At 45.6% G+C, this 16,148-nt stretch overlaps 2 protein-coding genes and 5 non-coding genes across 8 annotated transcripts in view; all 7 read left to right on the top strand.

Moving 5' to 3' along the window:
• Positions 1 to 101: 101 nt before the first annotated feature.
• On the top strand, positions 102 to 13,469 carry atg16l1 (ATG16 autophagy related 16-like 1). Of its 2 annotated transcripts, XM_084466904.1 has the most exons (20): positions 102 to 634; positions 982 to 1,090; positions 1,220 to 1,304; positions 2,098 to 2,200; positions 2,930 to 3,003; positions 3,265 to 3,334; positions 4,050 to 4,231; positions 4,462 to 4,527; positions 5,126 to 5,215; positions 5,449 to 5,508; positions 6,220 to 6,319; positions 6,939 to 7,044; positions 8,999 to 9,069; positions 9,154 to 9,225; positions 9,305 to 9,425; positions 9,676 to 9,781; positions 11,203 to 11,352; positions 11,666 to 11,713; positions 11,864 to 11,965; positions 12,183 to 13,469. In XM_084466904.1, exons 2-20 carry the CDS (start codon positions 988 to 990, stop codon positions 12,274 to 12,276), a joined length of 1,803 nt encoding a protein of 600 aa, XP_084323030.1. In that variant the 5' UTR covers positions 102 to 634; positions 982 to 987; the 3' UTR covers positions 12,277 to 13,469. The 2 variants fall into 2 exon arrangements, with proteins under 2 accessions (XP_084323030.1, XP_084323031.1); XM_084466905.1 differs by lacking the exon at positions 5,449 to 5,508.
• On the top strand, positions 2,517 to 2,785 carry LOC311342703 (small Cajal body-specific RNA 6). The gene has a single exon (XR_014633442.1).
• LOC311342706 (small Cajal body-specific RNA 6) lies at positions 4,608 to 4,879 on the top strand. Its single transcript, XR_014633445.1, has one exon.
• LOC311342704 (small Cajal body-specific RNA 6) lies at positions 5,673 to 5,944 on the top strand. The gene has a single exon (XR_014633443.1).
• On the top strand, positions 6,498 to 6,768 carry LOC311342705 (small Cajal body-specific RNA 6). The gene has a single exon (XR_014633444.1).
• Positions 9,884 to 10,154, top strand: LOC311342700 (small Cajal body-specific RNA 6). Its single transcript, XR_014633441.1, has one exon.
• A 656-nt stretch (positions 13,470 to 14,125) lies between the features above and the next one.
• Positions 14,126 to 16,148, top strand: part of LOC311341567 (S-arrestin-like) — a gene marked incomplete at both ends in the record, with an annotated part of 6,759 nt that continues 4,736 nt past the window's right edge. The window contains 6 exons of the mRNA XM_084466390.1: positions 14,126 to 14,173; positions 14,780 to 14,840; positions 15,064 to 15,108; positions 15,294 to 15,487; positions 15,904 to 15,963; positions 16,138 to 16,148. The exon at positions 16,138 to 16,148 is cut by the window's right edge and continues 54 nt beyond it. Coding sequence (XP_084322516.1) covers positions 14,126 to 14,173; positions 14,780 to 14,840; positions 15,064 to 15,108; positions 15,294 to 15,487; positions 15,904 to 15,963; positions 16,138 to 16,148 — 419 coding nt within the window. The remainder of the gene's footprint in view (positions 14,174 to 14,779; positions 14,841 to 15,063; positions 15,109 to 15,293; positions 15,488 to 15,903; positions 15,964 to 16,137) is intronic.

Genomic DNA, 16,148 nt, shown 5'->3' with positions numbered 1-16,148 from the left:
GTACACACACACACACACACACACACACACACACACACACACACACACACACACACACACACACACACACACACACACACACACACACATACACATACATACACACACGTTTCGATTCGACATTGTGTGTAAGGGCGCACTCACACTGGGCAAAGTTGCCCTGGGCCTGAAAGTTGCCTCTACGTACTGGGGCACGGTACAGATGGCCTAGTGTGAGTGCGTCCTAGAGAGCGAGGGAGGGAGAGAGCGAGAGAGAATTCAGTAACAAAATTATAAGGTAAAAGTATTAGAGACGAATAGAGATTGATCAAATCAATCACTTTTTTGGAAATGGTAGCGGTGTCTTGTATTGGTCCCCATGAAGGAAAATGAATAATAATGGTATGGGTATCAGTTTGAGGTGGGTGTGTCTATCCCGCCACTATTTAAGCCAGGTCATCGCCCGTCTGACGTCATTCTACTGCGACACTCCAGGAAGAAGCAGTCGGAGGCAAAATGGACGTGAAGTCGAAGGAAGAGACCGAGGGAGCTGGCGTCGGCTAAGTACTGAAAATAGTATCGTCTCGAGTCAGCTAAACCCCAACCCACCGACCAGCGTGCGACGGTCTACTAATCAGCGAGTGGAGTCCATGCGGTGAGGTTATGGACCTTTAGCCTGTAGCTTCCAGCCGGGCTAGCATGCGGAGCTAATCAACATTAGAGCTGGGGTCGGCGGGGAGTCACGAGGGTTTGTTCTGAACTGAGATGGTTGTCTAGCTGGAAGATAACGATAGTTGTTTTCTTTAGGTCGCTATCGTTGAGGACATGTGTTAGTTAAGAGGTTCCTGGTGGGTTTCCTCTGTAGATATCAGAAATAATCCCCAACTACTGCTCTTTAAACGACCCCTGTAGTCTTTCATTGATGCCATTTGTGTTCCACACATCACTTCAATGGCGCTTTCTACGTGTCTACGTCTCTAAAGTTGTGTTTTGGTTCGTTAGGCGGCGATGGCGGACCGACGTGGGGACACCTGGAAGAGACACATCTCCGAGCAGCTGAGGATGCGGGACAGAGTCCAGCGCCAAGCCTTCGAGGAGATCATCAGCCAATGTAAACACAGAAGCAGTGTAATGGTGGTGTTTATTATTGGTACTTTGGTGCTGTAATGCTCGAGCAGACATGACATCGCATTGGGCTACGTTCATTACGGTAGCTAATGAAGAGTGTTTATGTTCCCAGATAACCGTCTGCTGGAGAAGTCTGACATGCAGGCCGTTCTTTCGGAGCGGTACCAGAGTGATGGACCCAGAGCAGCCCAACTCAGGTAGCCTGGCTTCCAGGGGGGCGTTTTAACACAAGTACTCATATGTTTTGCTGAGCTTGGCTCCTAGGGATCCTCTCTCATGTATTATGTTTACTGAGTCTGGGGACCTCATGGTAACAGCTTGTGGCGCATTTCCACCATAGGGTGCGGGTCGGTTCAGTCTGCAAAGGTGCGGCATGGGTCGGGTTTCCACTGCTAAAAGTGGGTGTAACCCGGACTGAGCTGTACTCTTCTCACAGTACTACTCTGATGTACTGAGATGCCTGAAAGGGTCCCGGCAAGTTTAAGCTACACACGCCGGCCTTTGATTGGTCGACAGAATCACTTCCGTGCGACAGGGGGATAATAACAAACAAACACAGTACACACAAGGTATTTCTGGACAACGGCGAAAGCTTCGTTTATTGAAGAAAATGTTGTGCAAAAGTTTGCCGTCCTTCTTTGTCGTCCTACATTGTTGCTTGCTCTTTGTTCATTGTGCGTATTCTTTTTCCTTGGATTTATTAGCAGGCTACACTATTGGGCTGCTATGAGATCATGATGCTTGCGTAGTTGCCGTGGCTATCGCCGTCCAGCTTAAACCCCGCCCTACCATAAGGGTACTAGCAGCGGTGGAAACGTGCGCCGTAACTGAGCTGGGCTATTCCGCACCCTCACTACTGTGAGGCATGCTGGGTCCGACGCGTACCCACCGGTGGAAGTGCGTCATTGGTGTGTTGTCATGGTAATGACATGGTGCGTGTGTTGCCACGGTAATAATTCAGGTACATGTGTTTTGTCATGGCAACTTCAGTGTGGCTGATGGGGGCATGCGGGGAGACCTCCAGCAGGAGATGTCCCAGATGAGGATCAAACACCAGGAGGAGCTTACGGAGCTCCACAAGAAGAGAGGAGAGGTACAAACACACAACACTTCACACACCCTGAATACAGCTTGGAAGTCATCCTGCTGTGATGGAGCTGAGTAGATCTCTGGCAGATCATGGATGTAGCGGCTAGCTGGATTTTAGCCGCTAGCTCATGGGTGTGCAGGGCTTGTCGCAAGGGCCTTGTCACTGTGCCATTGTGTGGCTTGGAATGTGGACTCTGACAGCACTGCTAGACGACACGTTTGGACATGGGAGTAATAAAATGTAAACAACCTCTTTTAATTGGACAATTCGCCTTGGACACAAGGTGTGTTCACCTTAGGAATAACACTCTTTTAGGCATGGTCAATGATGAGCTTCTGTAAAAGGTCTGAGTACCCAGTCCTCTTGTCCCCCTCTGCTCCCAGCAGCCCCTGCTCTACCCAGCATGCTCTAGTTGTGCAGCGCTGGTTTCAGGAGCTGCTGACACACAGGATGTGACATCACAATCTAAGTCAGTCAGAGATCCCATTGGCTCAGTGTGATGACTTGCATCCCACAGAACCAATCAGTATAGAGCAAGGGGGTGGGGCAGAGGACAGGGAGCTGATCACAAGTTTTCAAGCTGAGACCTCCTAAAAATCTCATGTTAAAATATTGTGACAATATCAGAATACAGAACAATACATATCTGTAAATCCTGACGCACATGCAAGGATACCCAAAGGCGAGGAAGAAGCAACACAATTTGCTAACCAAAGATTATTTGTGTTCTAGTTGGCCCAGAATGTAATTGAGCTGAACAACCAGATCCAACAGAAGGACAAGGAGATCCAGCGCAACGAGGCCAAGTTAGTACCCTGTCTCTCTGCCTGCCTGCCTCAGTCTGCCTGCGTGCTTGTCTTACCCGCTGCCATGTCTCTGCCATCCTGTCTTTCAATCTGCCTCTTTGTCTACCTGCCTGTGTCTCCGCTTGTCTTTTACCTGTCTCGCCCTCTCTCTGCCACTCTTGTCTGTCGGATATTTCCGGCCGGTTATTACTGTCGTGTGGAATATGTAGAGATGGAAGTGGTGATGTTAAAAGGAGATGTTGAATTGGTTCCGTCTCCAAGGATCTTGGAATACCAGACACAGATCGCTGCTCTGGAGGGAGACTGTCGAAAGCTCAATACTTTCCTCCAGGTAATCAGGAAACCTTTCAACTTTATTGTGGCGTCTTATCCTGTCACATGACTAAATATGTTAATTGTTTATTTGATCATTTATATTGTGGTGTTGATTATATTTTATAATGTATGATTATTTTAGCTTGTATATTTCCTAATGTACATTGTATGTGTTTTATCTTGTATAGAGATTAGGGCTGTCACTTTTTATTCATATGTTGTGACATATCAGTATTCGAATATATAGATATCTATAACCGGTTTTTAAAGTGTCATGTTGTGTAGCGCTTTTTTAGTCTGTTTATGATTAGATAGTTTGGTTTTTATTTTTCATTTTGCCATCTCATTCATTCGCTGTCACGCTAATCATGCGAATAATATATCCTAATTCGAAAATGGATTACGCACAGAGCAGCCAGCCTGAGCGGTAAATTGTGACCCCAAGTCATCCCTGCTGACAGCATCACGCTGCATTGGTGGAGAGACACAGGCTGCCACAAATACCTGCTTCTCTCAACATTGACGCGTAAATCACTGTGTGCCAGGCACGTCTGTGCGCTCTGAACGTGTTTTCCACTGCAGTGGGGTGGGGCCTCATAGAAATTCAAATACATTGCTTGATATTTGATATTCACTATCTCAAAAGTGACAGCCCTAATAGAGAGATATACATTTGATCATGTGTAATTTGTATTTTTGTAACTTATGTATATTGTGACTTATGTCTGTAGGATCTAGAGCGGGCCAATCAGATGCTGAAGGATGAGTACGACGCTCTCCAGATCACCTTCAGCGCTCTGGAGGAGAAGCTGAGGAGGACTACGGAGGACAACCAGGAGCTTGTGTCTCGCTGGATGGCTGAGAAGGCCCAGGAGGCCAACCGCCTAAACGCAGAGAACGAGAAGGACTGCAGGTGAGGCAGCTGGCCCCGCCCCTACGGCCACCTCTTCTATTCTGGCTCAGTGATCCGGGGTTCTGGAAGACAATCTCGGTGTGTCTGGGGGGCTCGCCCAACACTCGACCCCCGGTGTGTTCAGTATTCCCTGCCTTATCAGGTCGGGGCCATAGGTCTAGGAACACTGGCCAATCGGATCAGTCTAGATGTAATGTTGTGTGGATTGTGACTCGCTTGCTCTCTTGCAGGAGAAGACAAGCTAAGCTACAGAAGGAGCTAGCAGACGCAGCGAAGGAGCCGCTGCCCCTTGACCCGTGAGTTCCCAGCCATATTGTATCAGGGTGTTGATTTGCCGTGGTGGCCAGGACTACAGCAGTCCTCTTTTTTAAGTCATGGTCGATGATGAGACGTAAAAAGTCTGATAACCCGCACTCCTCTAGCCCCCCTCCGCTCCCAGCAGCCCCTGCTCTACCCAGCATGCTCTAGTCGTGCAGTGCTGATTACAGGAACTGCTGACACACAGGATGTGACATCACAAGCTGAGTCGGTCAGAGATCCCATTGGCTCAGTGTGATGATGATTTACATCCCACAGAACCAATCAGCATGGAGTAAAGGGGGCGGGGCAGAGGACAGGGAACTGATCACAAGTTTTCAAGCTGAGACCAAAAAATCTTTTCATATATTTTGAAGATATCACAACCTGTATGCAGGCCTGATAGCATTCAGGCGTGGTGCCTGAATTCAGGCTTGAGCTCAGCCATGTATGATGTCAAGAAAGGCAATTCTCTATAGTGTCTTTGAATGTTTTTGATCATTTCAGGCACAGATAATTTCCTTTCTATCAGCCCTGTGTATGCAACCACAGCTTCACTAGCAGCCATGTTGGATCTAACCACAGCTTCACTTTCAGGGACGATGACATCGAGGTTCTTGCCGAGGATGGTGGGAAGGGGCCGGGCGAGGCCTCGTCTCCCAGTAGATCCCTGAGTCGGACCCCCAGGTGAGAGGCGGGCCATTGCCTGCTCTACTAGACCCATCTAAACCCTTCTATAACATTGTATGGTCCATCTTTGTTCTAAACTAGCTGGGTGGGGGACCTCGCTTTAATGTAGAGTTCAACTAGCTTTTAGAGACGAGATGACCAGTGCATAAAGGCTGAATGGTGCTGATCCAGGCCCGGTCTGGTTCTGGGAGGCTTGAGGTGATTTAGTTTATTTTGTTTTGTTCTCCCAGTAAGAGGATCTCTCAGGTTCCCCCTGGTGGCCTGCTGGACTCCATCGGCAACATATTTGGGTATGTGTCTTAACGCTCATGGTTATGGCAAGCTGGCTCGCTCTATCGTCCTCCTAGTGGTCCATGCTCTGTTTGGTGGTTTGCGTCATGTCCCCGTAGGACATGCTAATGGTGAGAATTTTTCAAATGGCTGACCTCATCGTCATGCCAACCTGTTTATCCAAGGTCTATGATGAACTGTAAAAGGTCTGATTACCCACAATCCTCTAGCCCCCCCCTCCGCTCCCAGCAGCCCCTGCTCTACCCAGCATGCTCTAGTCGTGCAGCAATGGTTACAGGAACTGCTGACACACAGGATGTGACATCACAATCTCAGTCAGTCAGAGATCCTATTGGCTCAGTGTGATGATGATTTACATCCCACAGAACCAATCGGCATGGAGTAAAGGGGCGGGGCAGAGGACAGGAGCTGATCACAAGTTTTCAAGCTGAGACCTTCTTGGCGAGCCTCCTCTTTATAGGGCCCCAAACTGTTCAGGTTCAATAAGTAGACAGGCTTAATCAGCAGGTGATCAGGTGGTAACCAGCTCAGCCAATCAGGTTCCTATTTTTTTTTTTTTTTTTTTTTTTTTTTTCCTCTAAGCTGGGGAGGTAGGAGCAAACACATCCACCAGGGCATTTGGGTCCCTCATTCTAGTACACCCAGCCGGCCAGTAGGGCAGTAGGGGTTCAGAACCAGCACACTGGAACATGATTGTTTGTGTGTTGTAGGCGTCGCCCTGGTAACTCTCTGAGTACGTCACCAGAGAACACAGAAACCCCAATGGGAGGGGTGGAGGTTCGGGTCCCGTCCACCGCATTGCACGTCTTCGTAAGTATCAGCCAGTCTGTCTCCTAACCGGTCTGACTCCGTCTTTCTGCTTGTCTCTGAGAAAAGATTACTGGGTGTTGGGTTACTGGGGTAACCAGGAGTACAGGCTTATGGGTAACCAGGAATACAGGGCATTGCTTTCCTGTAGTGAGTAAGACTACAGCAGTCCTTTAGTCATGGTCGATGATGAGCTTCTGTAAAAGGTCTGATTACCCACAATCCTCTTGCCCCCCTCCGCTCCCAGCAGCCCCTGCTCTACCCAGCATGCTCTAGTCGTGCAGCGCTGGTTTCAGGAGCTGCTGACACAAAGGATGTGACATCACAATCCGTGTCAGTCAGAGATACCATTGGCTCAGTATGATGGTTTACATCCCATAGAACCAATCCGCATGGAGCAAGGGGGTGGGGCAGAGGACCGGGAGCTGATCTCAAGTTTTCAAGCTGAGACCAAAAATCTTCACAATATTTGAACATGTATGAAGAGATCAGAAAACTGCAACTATTTGGAGATATCAGTTTTTTATTTTTATCAAACATGAATTTGCTTGTGTACTTGGACTGTCAAATGAATAGACCTAGTGAGCATTGGACTAAACACTGCGGACTGTACTTCTTCCAGGAGGCTCATGATGGAGAGGTGAACGCGGTACGATTCAGTCCTGGCTCTCGTCTCCTGGCAACCGGAGGCATGGACCGACGGGTCAAACTGTGGGAGGTGGTCTCTGGTAAGCCCCTTCCCAGAAGAACCAATCAGGACCCTGTTTTGGGTTTTTACTACGGCTGGGCAAGTTAACGCATTAATTATCGCTGACAATTATTTTATCTCATTCAGTTTTTTAAATTTATTTTCTTATTGTAAAAGTATGTTGCGCATCATGAGCAACTCTATAGGCCTACTATAATGAATGCTGATCAGGTGGGTGCGGGTATCAAATGTTGAAAAAACATTGCTGCGGGTGGATTATTGATATTAAGCAGCGAGTGCAGATGACATTAGTAGTATGTTGCTTACTGCTGCGCTTGACTGCTGTGGCAAGTAATTGGCAGATAAACAAACAAGGAGAAGGGTACAGAACTTTTACATGGCCATTTTCATTTTAAAGTTCTTCCAGACAGCGCAGTCGACAGAGCCAAAGATTTTTGTAACCACTCCAAAGTTTAATATTCTTATTAACGGAGTACTTACAGTCTGAAATACCACCTAAATGCAATACACTCCAGTTGATACCAGCAAATCATTCACACATGTTATGACACTTGCGTGCATATGGCAGTACATTTATTATAAAAGTGCACTATACACTACTTTTGAATTCATTATTGGATTTTGCGTATAACAATGCAATTAATCACAGGAACTCATGCGACTAAAACTTTCAATCGTTGCCCAGCCCTAGTTTTAGAGCAGCAGGTTTAACGTAACTTGACCCTTCATAGCGATATAGGGATCATTATCCTCTAGGATAGCATGACTCATAACTATGTCATCATAACTATGCAAAATTTGACTTTCCTTTACATAGTCTAACCCTTCATTAGGGCTAAATGATCTGGGGAATTAATGTAATTGCTATATTCTTTTTTTCTTCTAATATTTTAAGATCTTCTGTACATACATTCATTCATTCAAGAATTAAATCATTCTATAGTATGACCAACACAACATTGGATAAAGTCAACATAAAAACAGCTCGTTCCTGTAGGCCAGGCCTACGTGTTATTGATATCATAACATCTTTATTTAACTATTGTAAAAATAAATGATACAAAACATACCGATCTCCAGTCCGTAACAAATCAAACTCAAATGCCGAAATATAAAGAATCTGTTGCTCTACCGCTCTAAAAGTATAAAGATGACTCAGTCGTTGTAGTAAATATGTAAACATGTGTGACCTGACCAGAGGGCCGTGGCAGTAACAAACCTCAGCTGTTTTTAGCTCCACTGCAACTCTGCCTGCATGTTTTAAATAGTTCCGGTAGCGAAACCTGGCCAAAATATGTGCTGGATGACAGGCTGTACTGCCCAGAGTCTTTCCCAAAGCCGTAAACCCTGCCTTGGTCACCGTGTTGAGGGGGAGTTATATCTTTCCCTATGCACTCCGCTATTGCCTTAGTAATTTTGCTGTTTTCAACATGGGTCATATATGGTAAATGGTCCTCATTTATATAGCGCTTTTATCCAAAGCGCTTTACAGTGTTGACTGACATTCACCCATTCATGCACAAGGTCATATGTGAGTTATACTCTGGAACAGTTCAGCCAGTGATCCCTGCCGGGTGGTATACAGCCTGCTTGTCACACTGGTCGGGTTTTTAGCCATCCATGCATCTTACATCGAGGCCATGTTCACAAGATGTCAGCATCAATAAATCGAAGGGTAGTGTGGAAGGTTACCATCTACTGCTCTCACTCCTAGTCACTGAGGCATAGGGTTGCGACATGTACACATGGCCCTGTTTCTAAATCGGATCCTCTGATTGGTTAGCTTGTTTTAATGTTGCACAATCTAACCAATGGCTTTTTTTTTCGCAGCCTTTTCGATAAAAAAAAAAAAAAAGTGTTCTAACATTGCAATGTGTGATTTAATTGTACAGCCCTACCCTTCATAAAGATGTAGTGACCATTAAACTTGGGTTTAGTATAATGTTAACCTTCATAACGATGTTTGTGTGTAGGTCGCTGTGAACCCAAAGGAGCCCTTACTGGGAGCAACGCTGGCATCACCAGTATAGAGTTTGACAGCGCCGTAAGTCCCTCACCCAGTCCTCGGTGTTGCTTCTGTTAGAAGGGTTTTGCCTGTGATGAAGATGAGTGCGTCTCTCTCCCTCAGGGCTCCTACCTGCTTGCGGCCTCCAACGACTTTGCTAGTCGGATCTGGACTGTGGACGACTTCAGGCTGAGAGTGAGGATCCCACTGACATCTGGGAGGACCAATGGGCATGGTGTGTGGCCCTGTTATGTAACCTGTGCTCTGGTTCCAGCACACCTTGACGGGCCACAGCGGGAAGGTTCTGGCTGCTCGCTTCCTATTGGACAACGCCCGCATCGTTTCCGGGAGTTATGACCGCACCCTCAAACTATGGGACCTACGCAGTAAAGTCTGTATGTGATTTAAGCTTTGACTTATGAACATTCATAACTAAGGAGGGCTAACCCTATACCGCTCTTCTGGCAACTGCCCAGCACAAAAGTCTTTTACTAGTTATACTGGGAGCTTCCCAGTATAACTTGTCTACTGCTGGATGAACTGGGAGTGGCTTAGTACAACCAGTCTCCTACTGATTTCTCAGATTACCAGTATAACGGTTCTTCTACTGAATATACTGGGAGATGACCAGTTTGTGTGTTATAGGTATGAAAACGGTGTTTGCGGGCTCCAGTTGTAATGACATCGTCTGCACCGAGCAGTGTGTCATGAGTGGCCATTTTGACAAGAAGGTTCGCTTCTGGGACATCAGGTGAGTTTCAAAAATAGAAGTGGGGAGGGTAAGCTTGGAGGTGGATATAAGCTTACAGGTGGTTAACTTTAGGTATTGGGTTTAATAGGTGGGGTCAGAGTTGGTCGATGACGAGCTTATGTAAAAGGTCTGATTACCCTCAATCCTCTAGCCCCCCTCCGCTCCCAGCAGCCCCTGCTCTACCCAGCATGCTCTAGTTGTGCAGCGCTGGTTTCAGGAACTGCTGACACATAGGATGTGACATCACAATCTGAGTCAGTCAGAGATCCCATTGGCTCAGTGTGACGATTTACATCCCACAGAACCACTCATAATGGAGCAAGGGGGTGGGGATGAAGCCGGGGAGCTGATCACAAGTTTTCAAGCTGAGACCCTAAATCTTTGTTAATATATTGTGATGTGATCAGAAAACCAAACAATGACATTACGTATGCCCCTTTACCACCGACAGTACCAGCTCTACTCCACAAGACTTGTGCTATGTTCCACTATCCGTACTCACTATCCTTAGTTTGAGTATGTGGGGCGTTCCAATTCAGATCACAGCGAAAAGAAGTGTACTGAAAAGACCCAGCTGATGTACTCAAAACGGTCAAACAAAGCGTGGATCGATGCACACTTTTAGTACTCAACGGAAGCCGTCTTAGCTATGTACCGGAAGAGGCTGAGCCAACGTCGGCACATTTTCACAAAGCCTGTATTAATGGAGTTATTTTATCGCTACTATGCGTAAAGAGTTCAAAAGCGGGATTTTTATTGCGGGGTAGAAGCCAAGGCGGCCGTTGCGATCGTTATTTCCGGATTATTGTACCACTGAGTAGTCGATTTGGAAGGACACTGACATCTGAAAATCAGGGCACTTAGGCAGTGTGGATAGTGTACTACGTTTAAGTGTACTCATGGAAGTATGGATATCGGCGCACTGGTTTGGTTCCAGGTACGTCATGTTTCCATCTAGAAAATACCTCTTCAATGTGGGCAGGTCGTCCTAGCAAGCATGCGTGATACTGCGACACATAAACAGACAGGGCTACACACAGGAGTGTCTCTACCTCTGTCACGGTCCACAGCGTGTTCTTGCGCACTGATCCTGGCTTGTTCACTAATCAATCACTATTGTTGACTGAACGTTGATGCAAGTATTTAAAGAGGTCTGGTGTCAGGCTCGGACGGCGCGCTCATCATTATTCGTCCAGTGGTGTCACTCTGGCCAATCAGTGGCCAGCAGCTTGTTTACATCAGATCAGCTCTCTTGGAACCTAGACGGAGGTGAGACTAAAAGTACCAGGTACCTAATTTTGGCGATTGAAACTGGGAAAAAAAGGCGGTGAGTTGAGCTGCTACTGTCGGTTGAAAAGGGATAGTAGTGCAGGGCGGTGTGAACCGTTGGGATGGAGGTCATGAGGTCATGTGGTTTGCAGGGCGGAGAGCATCGTGAGGGAGCTGGAGCTTCAGGGTCGGGTCACGTCTCTGGATCTGAGCCAGGAACGTACAGAGCTGCTCACCTGCTCGCGGGACGACCTCCTGAAAATCATAGACCTCCGAACCAACACGGTCCGTCACACCTTCAGGTGGGTCCTACTGCACTGTACTATCTACGAGTGAACTAAGTCACTGTTCTGTGTATTTGTAAACGTCACACTCCGTCACACTGTACTTTCTGTGTAGTAGTGGATCACGAGTGTGAACTACATTGTGGTGTATGCTGTCTACTAGCAAACAAGTCACTATTTGGTGAAACAACGCCAATGTTTTGTGGCCTAGTGAACTACATCTCTAACGGTGAAAAAACTACTAGTGAGCTACGTTATGGTGTATGTTTTGCGTACTTGTGTTCTTAGTCACAGTGTATGTTCCGCTAACCTCGCTGTCCCTCTTTTCCAGTGCGCCGGGTTTCAAGTGCGGGGCGGACTGGACCAGAGTCTGCTTCAGGTAGGTCGCCACAACGCCCCCTAGTGGAGGAACAACCCATGAACAGCACTGTACTACTGCAATGTGGGACTGGTTCTACAGGATAGGCAATTGTTGGAGGCTAAATATGTACCGTGTTCTTTAAATTCTGATGTTGTGCTTGTTCTACAGTCCTGACAGTAACTACGTGGTGGGGGGTTCTGCGGACGGGGGGGTCTACGTGTGGAACGTTCTGACAGGGAAACTGGACCGCCTCCTGGACAAGCACCACAGGTAAGCACACTGTGGAAAACTATTACTACTATTTGTTCTGTTAGGGTTATTTCAGTTTTCAATCTCTACCAAAGAGATTATCTGTTGACTAAAGCTGTGAAAGGAACGGAGAACCCTCTTACTAGGTGTTTTAATTAAAAGGTTCTTGCTCTCTAGGGAGAGAAACGCACTTCACTAGGGAGGCAATCACAGCTAACTAGTTGTTGTTGTTTCTCAGCTCGGCAATCAACGCGGTGTCCTGGTCTCCGTCAGGAACCTTCGTCCTCAGCGTGGAGAAGGGAAGCAAGGCTGTGCTCTGGTCCGACCTGTGATTGGTTGCTCAGAATTCTGGTCCTACCTATGATTGGCTTCTCAGCACTTTGTGCCGCCCTCTGGTCTGACCTGGGATTGGCTGCTCAGCCCTCTTGTCTGACCTGGGATTGGCTGCTCAGCCCTCTGGTCTGACCTGGGATGGGCCCAGAACCATCCGGAAGCTTGAACTTGGAGCAGCTGTTCAGACTGTTGCAGCAGAGCGCTGCTTCTGTGCTCTGGAGGCAAGGGGAGGACTCCACAAAACGAATATATTCATATGTGTATAGATGTACATCTATATATATCGCAAAGACTATTCTCTAAGCAAGCAGAGAAATGCTTTTAAGACTGCTGTTGATTTAAACATTGGCTTTTAACCTTTGGGAAGCCTGTGTACAATGTTTTATTGTGCTGTTGTTGGTCCCCCTCGTATTAGTGTCTGCTGCGTACGTGTGGATGAAGTCACTGAAGTAAAAGTTCGCCAACCAACTTTGTCTTGTTGTCTTTGTCCTCAGAAGCTCGGCCAATGAGAACGTAGGAGTCATCAACATGTGTTGTGTTGCTTAACTTTATTGGTCTTTGCTGCTAGGTTCACTCTGAAAAGCAGAATTAACCAGCTAGTTACAGGTGGGTGATCCTGCTGTGCTGGAATCTTCGACCCAGTGTTTTGAGCTAGCAAGTTACAGTAACAGGATCCGGTCTGGGATTTGATCTCGCTGGAAGTCAATGGTCAAACTAATCTGTTTATTTTTGCAGGAACAATAATACATTTGACACCAGGCCTTTAGTGCAGTGCTCTTAAACAAGGGAGTTCCTTATCTGTTACCTATCTTACACACATCACAGCCACAGTATCAAACTAATTGGAGCTTTCTGATATGCTAGTTAAAGTCCAGATGTTTCTTTAAATAAAAGATTTTGTGAAGTTGTTCTGGCTCCACCTGCTGGCAAATGTTTTTCTATTACTATAAATTGACTGCCCAGTGATATTGGTCTTCACAAATTGTAATATAATTCATCACAAGCGATGGGTGTAGAACCCCAAACCTTTAGGGCTATGCCCTGTTTTCCCCCTCCACACCTGCCGGTCCTCTGATAAGGAGCTTCTGAGCTCGACCACTAAACTGCTGAGTATGACAACATGGGTTTAAAGATTCTATCTGTCCGTCTACATTATGTGTATGCTTATTTATGCACGGCTTTAAACACTGGATTCTGATTGGTCAATCACAGCTCTAATCCTAATACTGTTGCATAAATGAACGTTGCTATGGAAACTATTTCCAACTGAATCTAAGAATTACTTTGTGGAAGAAATAAAGATTTCTTAAATACATTTTTGTATCATTTATTTTTTTAAATAAGGAGTAGTGGCACAAATGTCTCCATGTACCTTTGTGTGTTTAATGTTTGTCCTGGTTTTTGTGTTTCCTTAGTTTCTGAAGGGAAATTGTAACAGGCTCTTAGGAGAGCTCAATATTTTTTTTGCCTAGTAGTTATGCTGTGCCTACCCGAATCTTGCGTAGGTCTTCTAATGAACTGACTGCAGCTCATCCAATAGGGAGGTGTACAGGATGGGTAAACATCCAGGGTGTGTGTGGAAGTAATTGTTGCATTGGCAGGCTTGACCGCTGTGTGTGTTTAGGGGGGTGGCTGGGGGGGAGGTGTTACGTGGCTTATAAATTGATCCTTAGAATGCAAGCCGTGAAGCTGTATTGTCAAGACAACAAGGAGAAAGGTACGTCTGTAGGTGAAACTAGTTAAAACTGACAATGAAGCAATGTGTCTTGTTAAAAGTTTAAATGTATTTTGCTTTGCTTTTTCTGCTTTAGTTAAGCCAAAGCTCATTGGTTGTGAGTTCAGGTCATCATGAGTCATAAACATGTCATCTTTAAGAAGATTTCCCGCGACAAGTCGGTGAGTAAACATCATAGTAATCTAAGACTAGTATTAGTAGTACTCATTATGTAAGTAATATAAGACTAGTAATAGTTCTTATTATTATCTAAGTTATATAATACTAGTATTAGTAGTACTCATTATGAAGGTAATATACTAGTATCAGTAATACTTATTATGTACGTTTTATAATACTAGCAAAATTAGTACTCTTATAAAAGTTATATAATACAAGTATTAGTAGTACTCATTAAGTAATATAATACCAGTATTAGTAATGCTTATGTATGTTATATAATATCGTATTAGTGGTACTTATGTAAGTTTCTAATACTAGGATTAGTAGTTCTTATTATGTAAGTAATATAATACTAGCAATACTTACTATGTAGTAGTAATATATATATATATATATATATATATATATATAGTATTTAGTGAAGTAATTTATATATATATACAGTATACTATATAAAGTACTATATATATATATATATATATATATATAGGTATTTCATTAATACACAGGATCAGATGTTATAATCCCTTGTACCATATATATATATATATATATTAACTGTGTGTGTGTGTGTAATTAAGTGTGTGTGTGTGTGTTTGGTGTAGGTGGGTGTCTACATGGCCAAGAGGGACTTTGTGGACCACTGTGACTTCGTGGAACCAGTTGGTGAGGCACACACACACGTACACACACACACACACACACACACACACACACACACACACAGTTGTATAGTGTGTGCACTGTGTGTAGTCAGTTGTGTATTGTGTATTCTGTGTGTATTGAGAGTTCCGTCGTGTTTGTTGAGAGGTGTGTAGTGTCTATATTGTGTGTAGTGAGAGTTGTGTAGTGTGTATGCAGCATGTAGTGACTGCTGTGTGTCTCTCAGATGGAGTGGTGCTGATTGATCCTCTACAGTTGAACGGGAAGAAAGGTGAGTCTATCTGGTCTCTCCCCTCCTCTCGCCTCCTCTCCTCTCTCCTCTCTCCTTCTCTCATTTCTCCTCCTCTCCTCTCCTCTCTTCTCCTCTCTTGTCCTTTATTTTCAATTGTTTTATTATACAAATAAAATGTGTGTGTGTGTGTGTGTGTGTGTGTGTGTGTGTGTGTGTGTGTAAAGTGTTTGTGATGCTGGCCTGTACGTTCCGGTACGGCCGCCAGGACATGGATGTTATGGGCGTGGCGTTCCGTAGGGACATGTACCTGGTGACCCGCCAGGTGTACCCCCCCTTACAGGACCGGGTCTCCCACTCCCCCATCCAGGACAAGATCCTCCAGAAGCTGGGACCCAACTCCTACCCCTTCTTCTTTGAGGTTATCACCCCTTACCTTAACCCTTTCCCCCCTCGCCTTCACCCTATCACCCCTCCACTTAACCTTATCACCCCTCACATTTAACCCTTAATCACCCATACCTTAACCGTATCACCCCTCACCTTAACCTTATCACCCCTCACCTTAACCTTATCACAGCTCACCTAACAATCTATAGGATAGAACATGTTGCGCATTGTGACATTTACAGTACAAAACTGCCCAAAACCTACTAACTAGCTGAGGGGCCTGCACTGCATTTGGTGCATTTGGCTCAACGGCTGAAAACACTATTCTATACTCCACAATACTAGTGAAAGAAATGTAGTCAATAATCTGTGTTTATGTTGGTGGCAGGGACCTGAAGGGTTTACTGGACTACATCACCCATAATGCTCTCTGTCTCTTTTTCGCAGTTCCCAGATAACCTGCCCTGTTCTGTCACGCTCCAGCCTGCACCCTCCGATGTGGGGAAGGTACCTGACTGTGTGCCTGCCTGCCTGCCTCTACCTGTTTTTCCTATCTGTCTGTCTATCTATCTTCTTCCCTGTCTGTCTCTGTCTACCTGTCTACCTGTCTGTTTCTCTATCTGTATTTCTCTCTGCTGGTATGTCTGCCTGTCTGTCTGACCTGAGCGTAATATTTAACAGAAATGTGCGGT

This window comes from Micromesistius poutassou, assembly GCF_964030765.1.
Source record: "Micromesistius poutassou genome assembly, chromosome: 4".
Taxonomy (NCBI): domain Eukaryota; kingdom Metazoa; phylum Chordata; class Actinopteri; order Gadiformes; family Gadidae; genus Micromesistius; species Micromesistius poutassou.
Note: the sequence above shows the minus strand (reverse complement) of the source record. Positions and strands in the feature narration are given on the sequence as shown.

What these genes read in the sequence shown, in the direction of transcription:
- atg16l1 (XM_084466904.1), top strand. Translation starts at nt 988, where the DNA reads ATGGCGGACCGACGTGGGGACACCTGGAAGAGACACATCTCCGAGCAG. An exon ending in ATCCAGCGCAACGAGGCCAA is followed by an intron (nt 3,004 to 3,264) that starts GTTAGTACCCTG and finishes TCCGTCTCCAAG; the next exon opens with GATCTTGGAATACCAGACAC. An exon ending in TGGACGACTTCAGGCTGAGA is followed by an intron (nt 9,226 to 9,304) that starts GTGAGGATCCCA and finishes CTCTGGTTCCAG; the next exon opens with CACACCTTGACGGGCCACAG.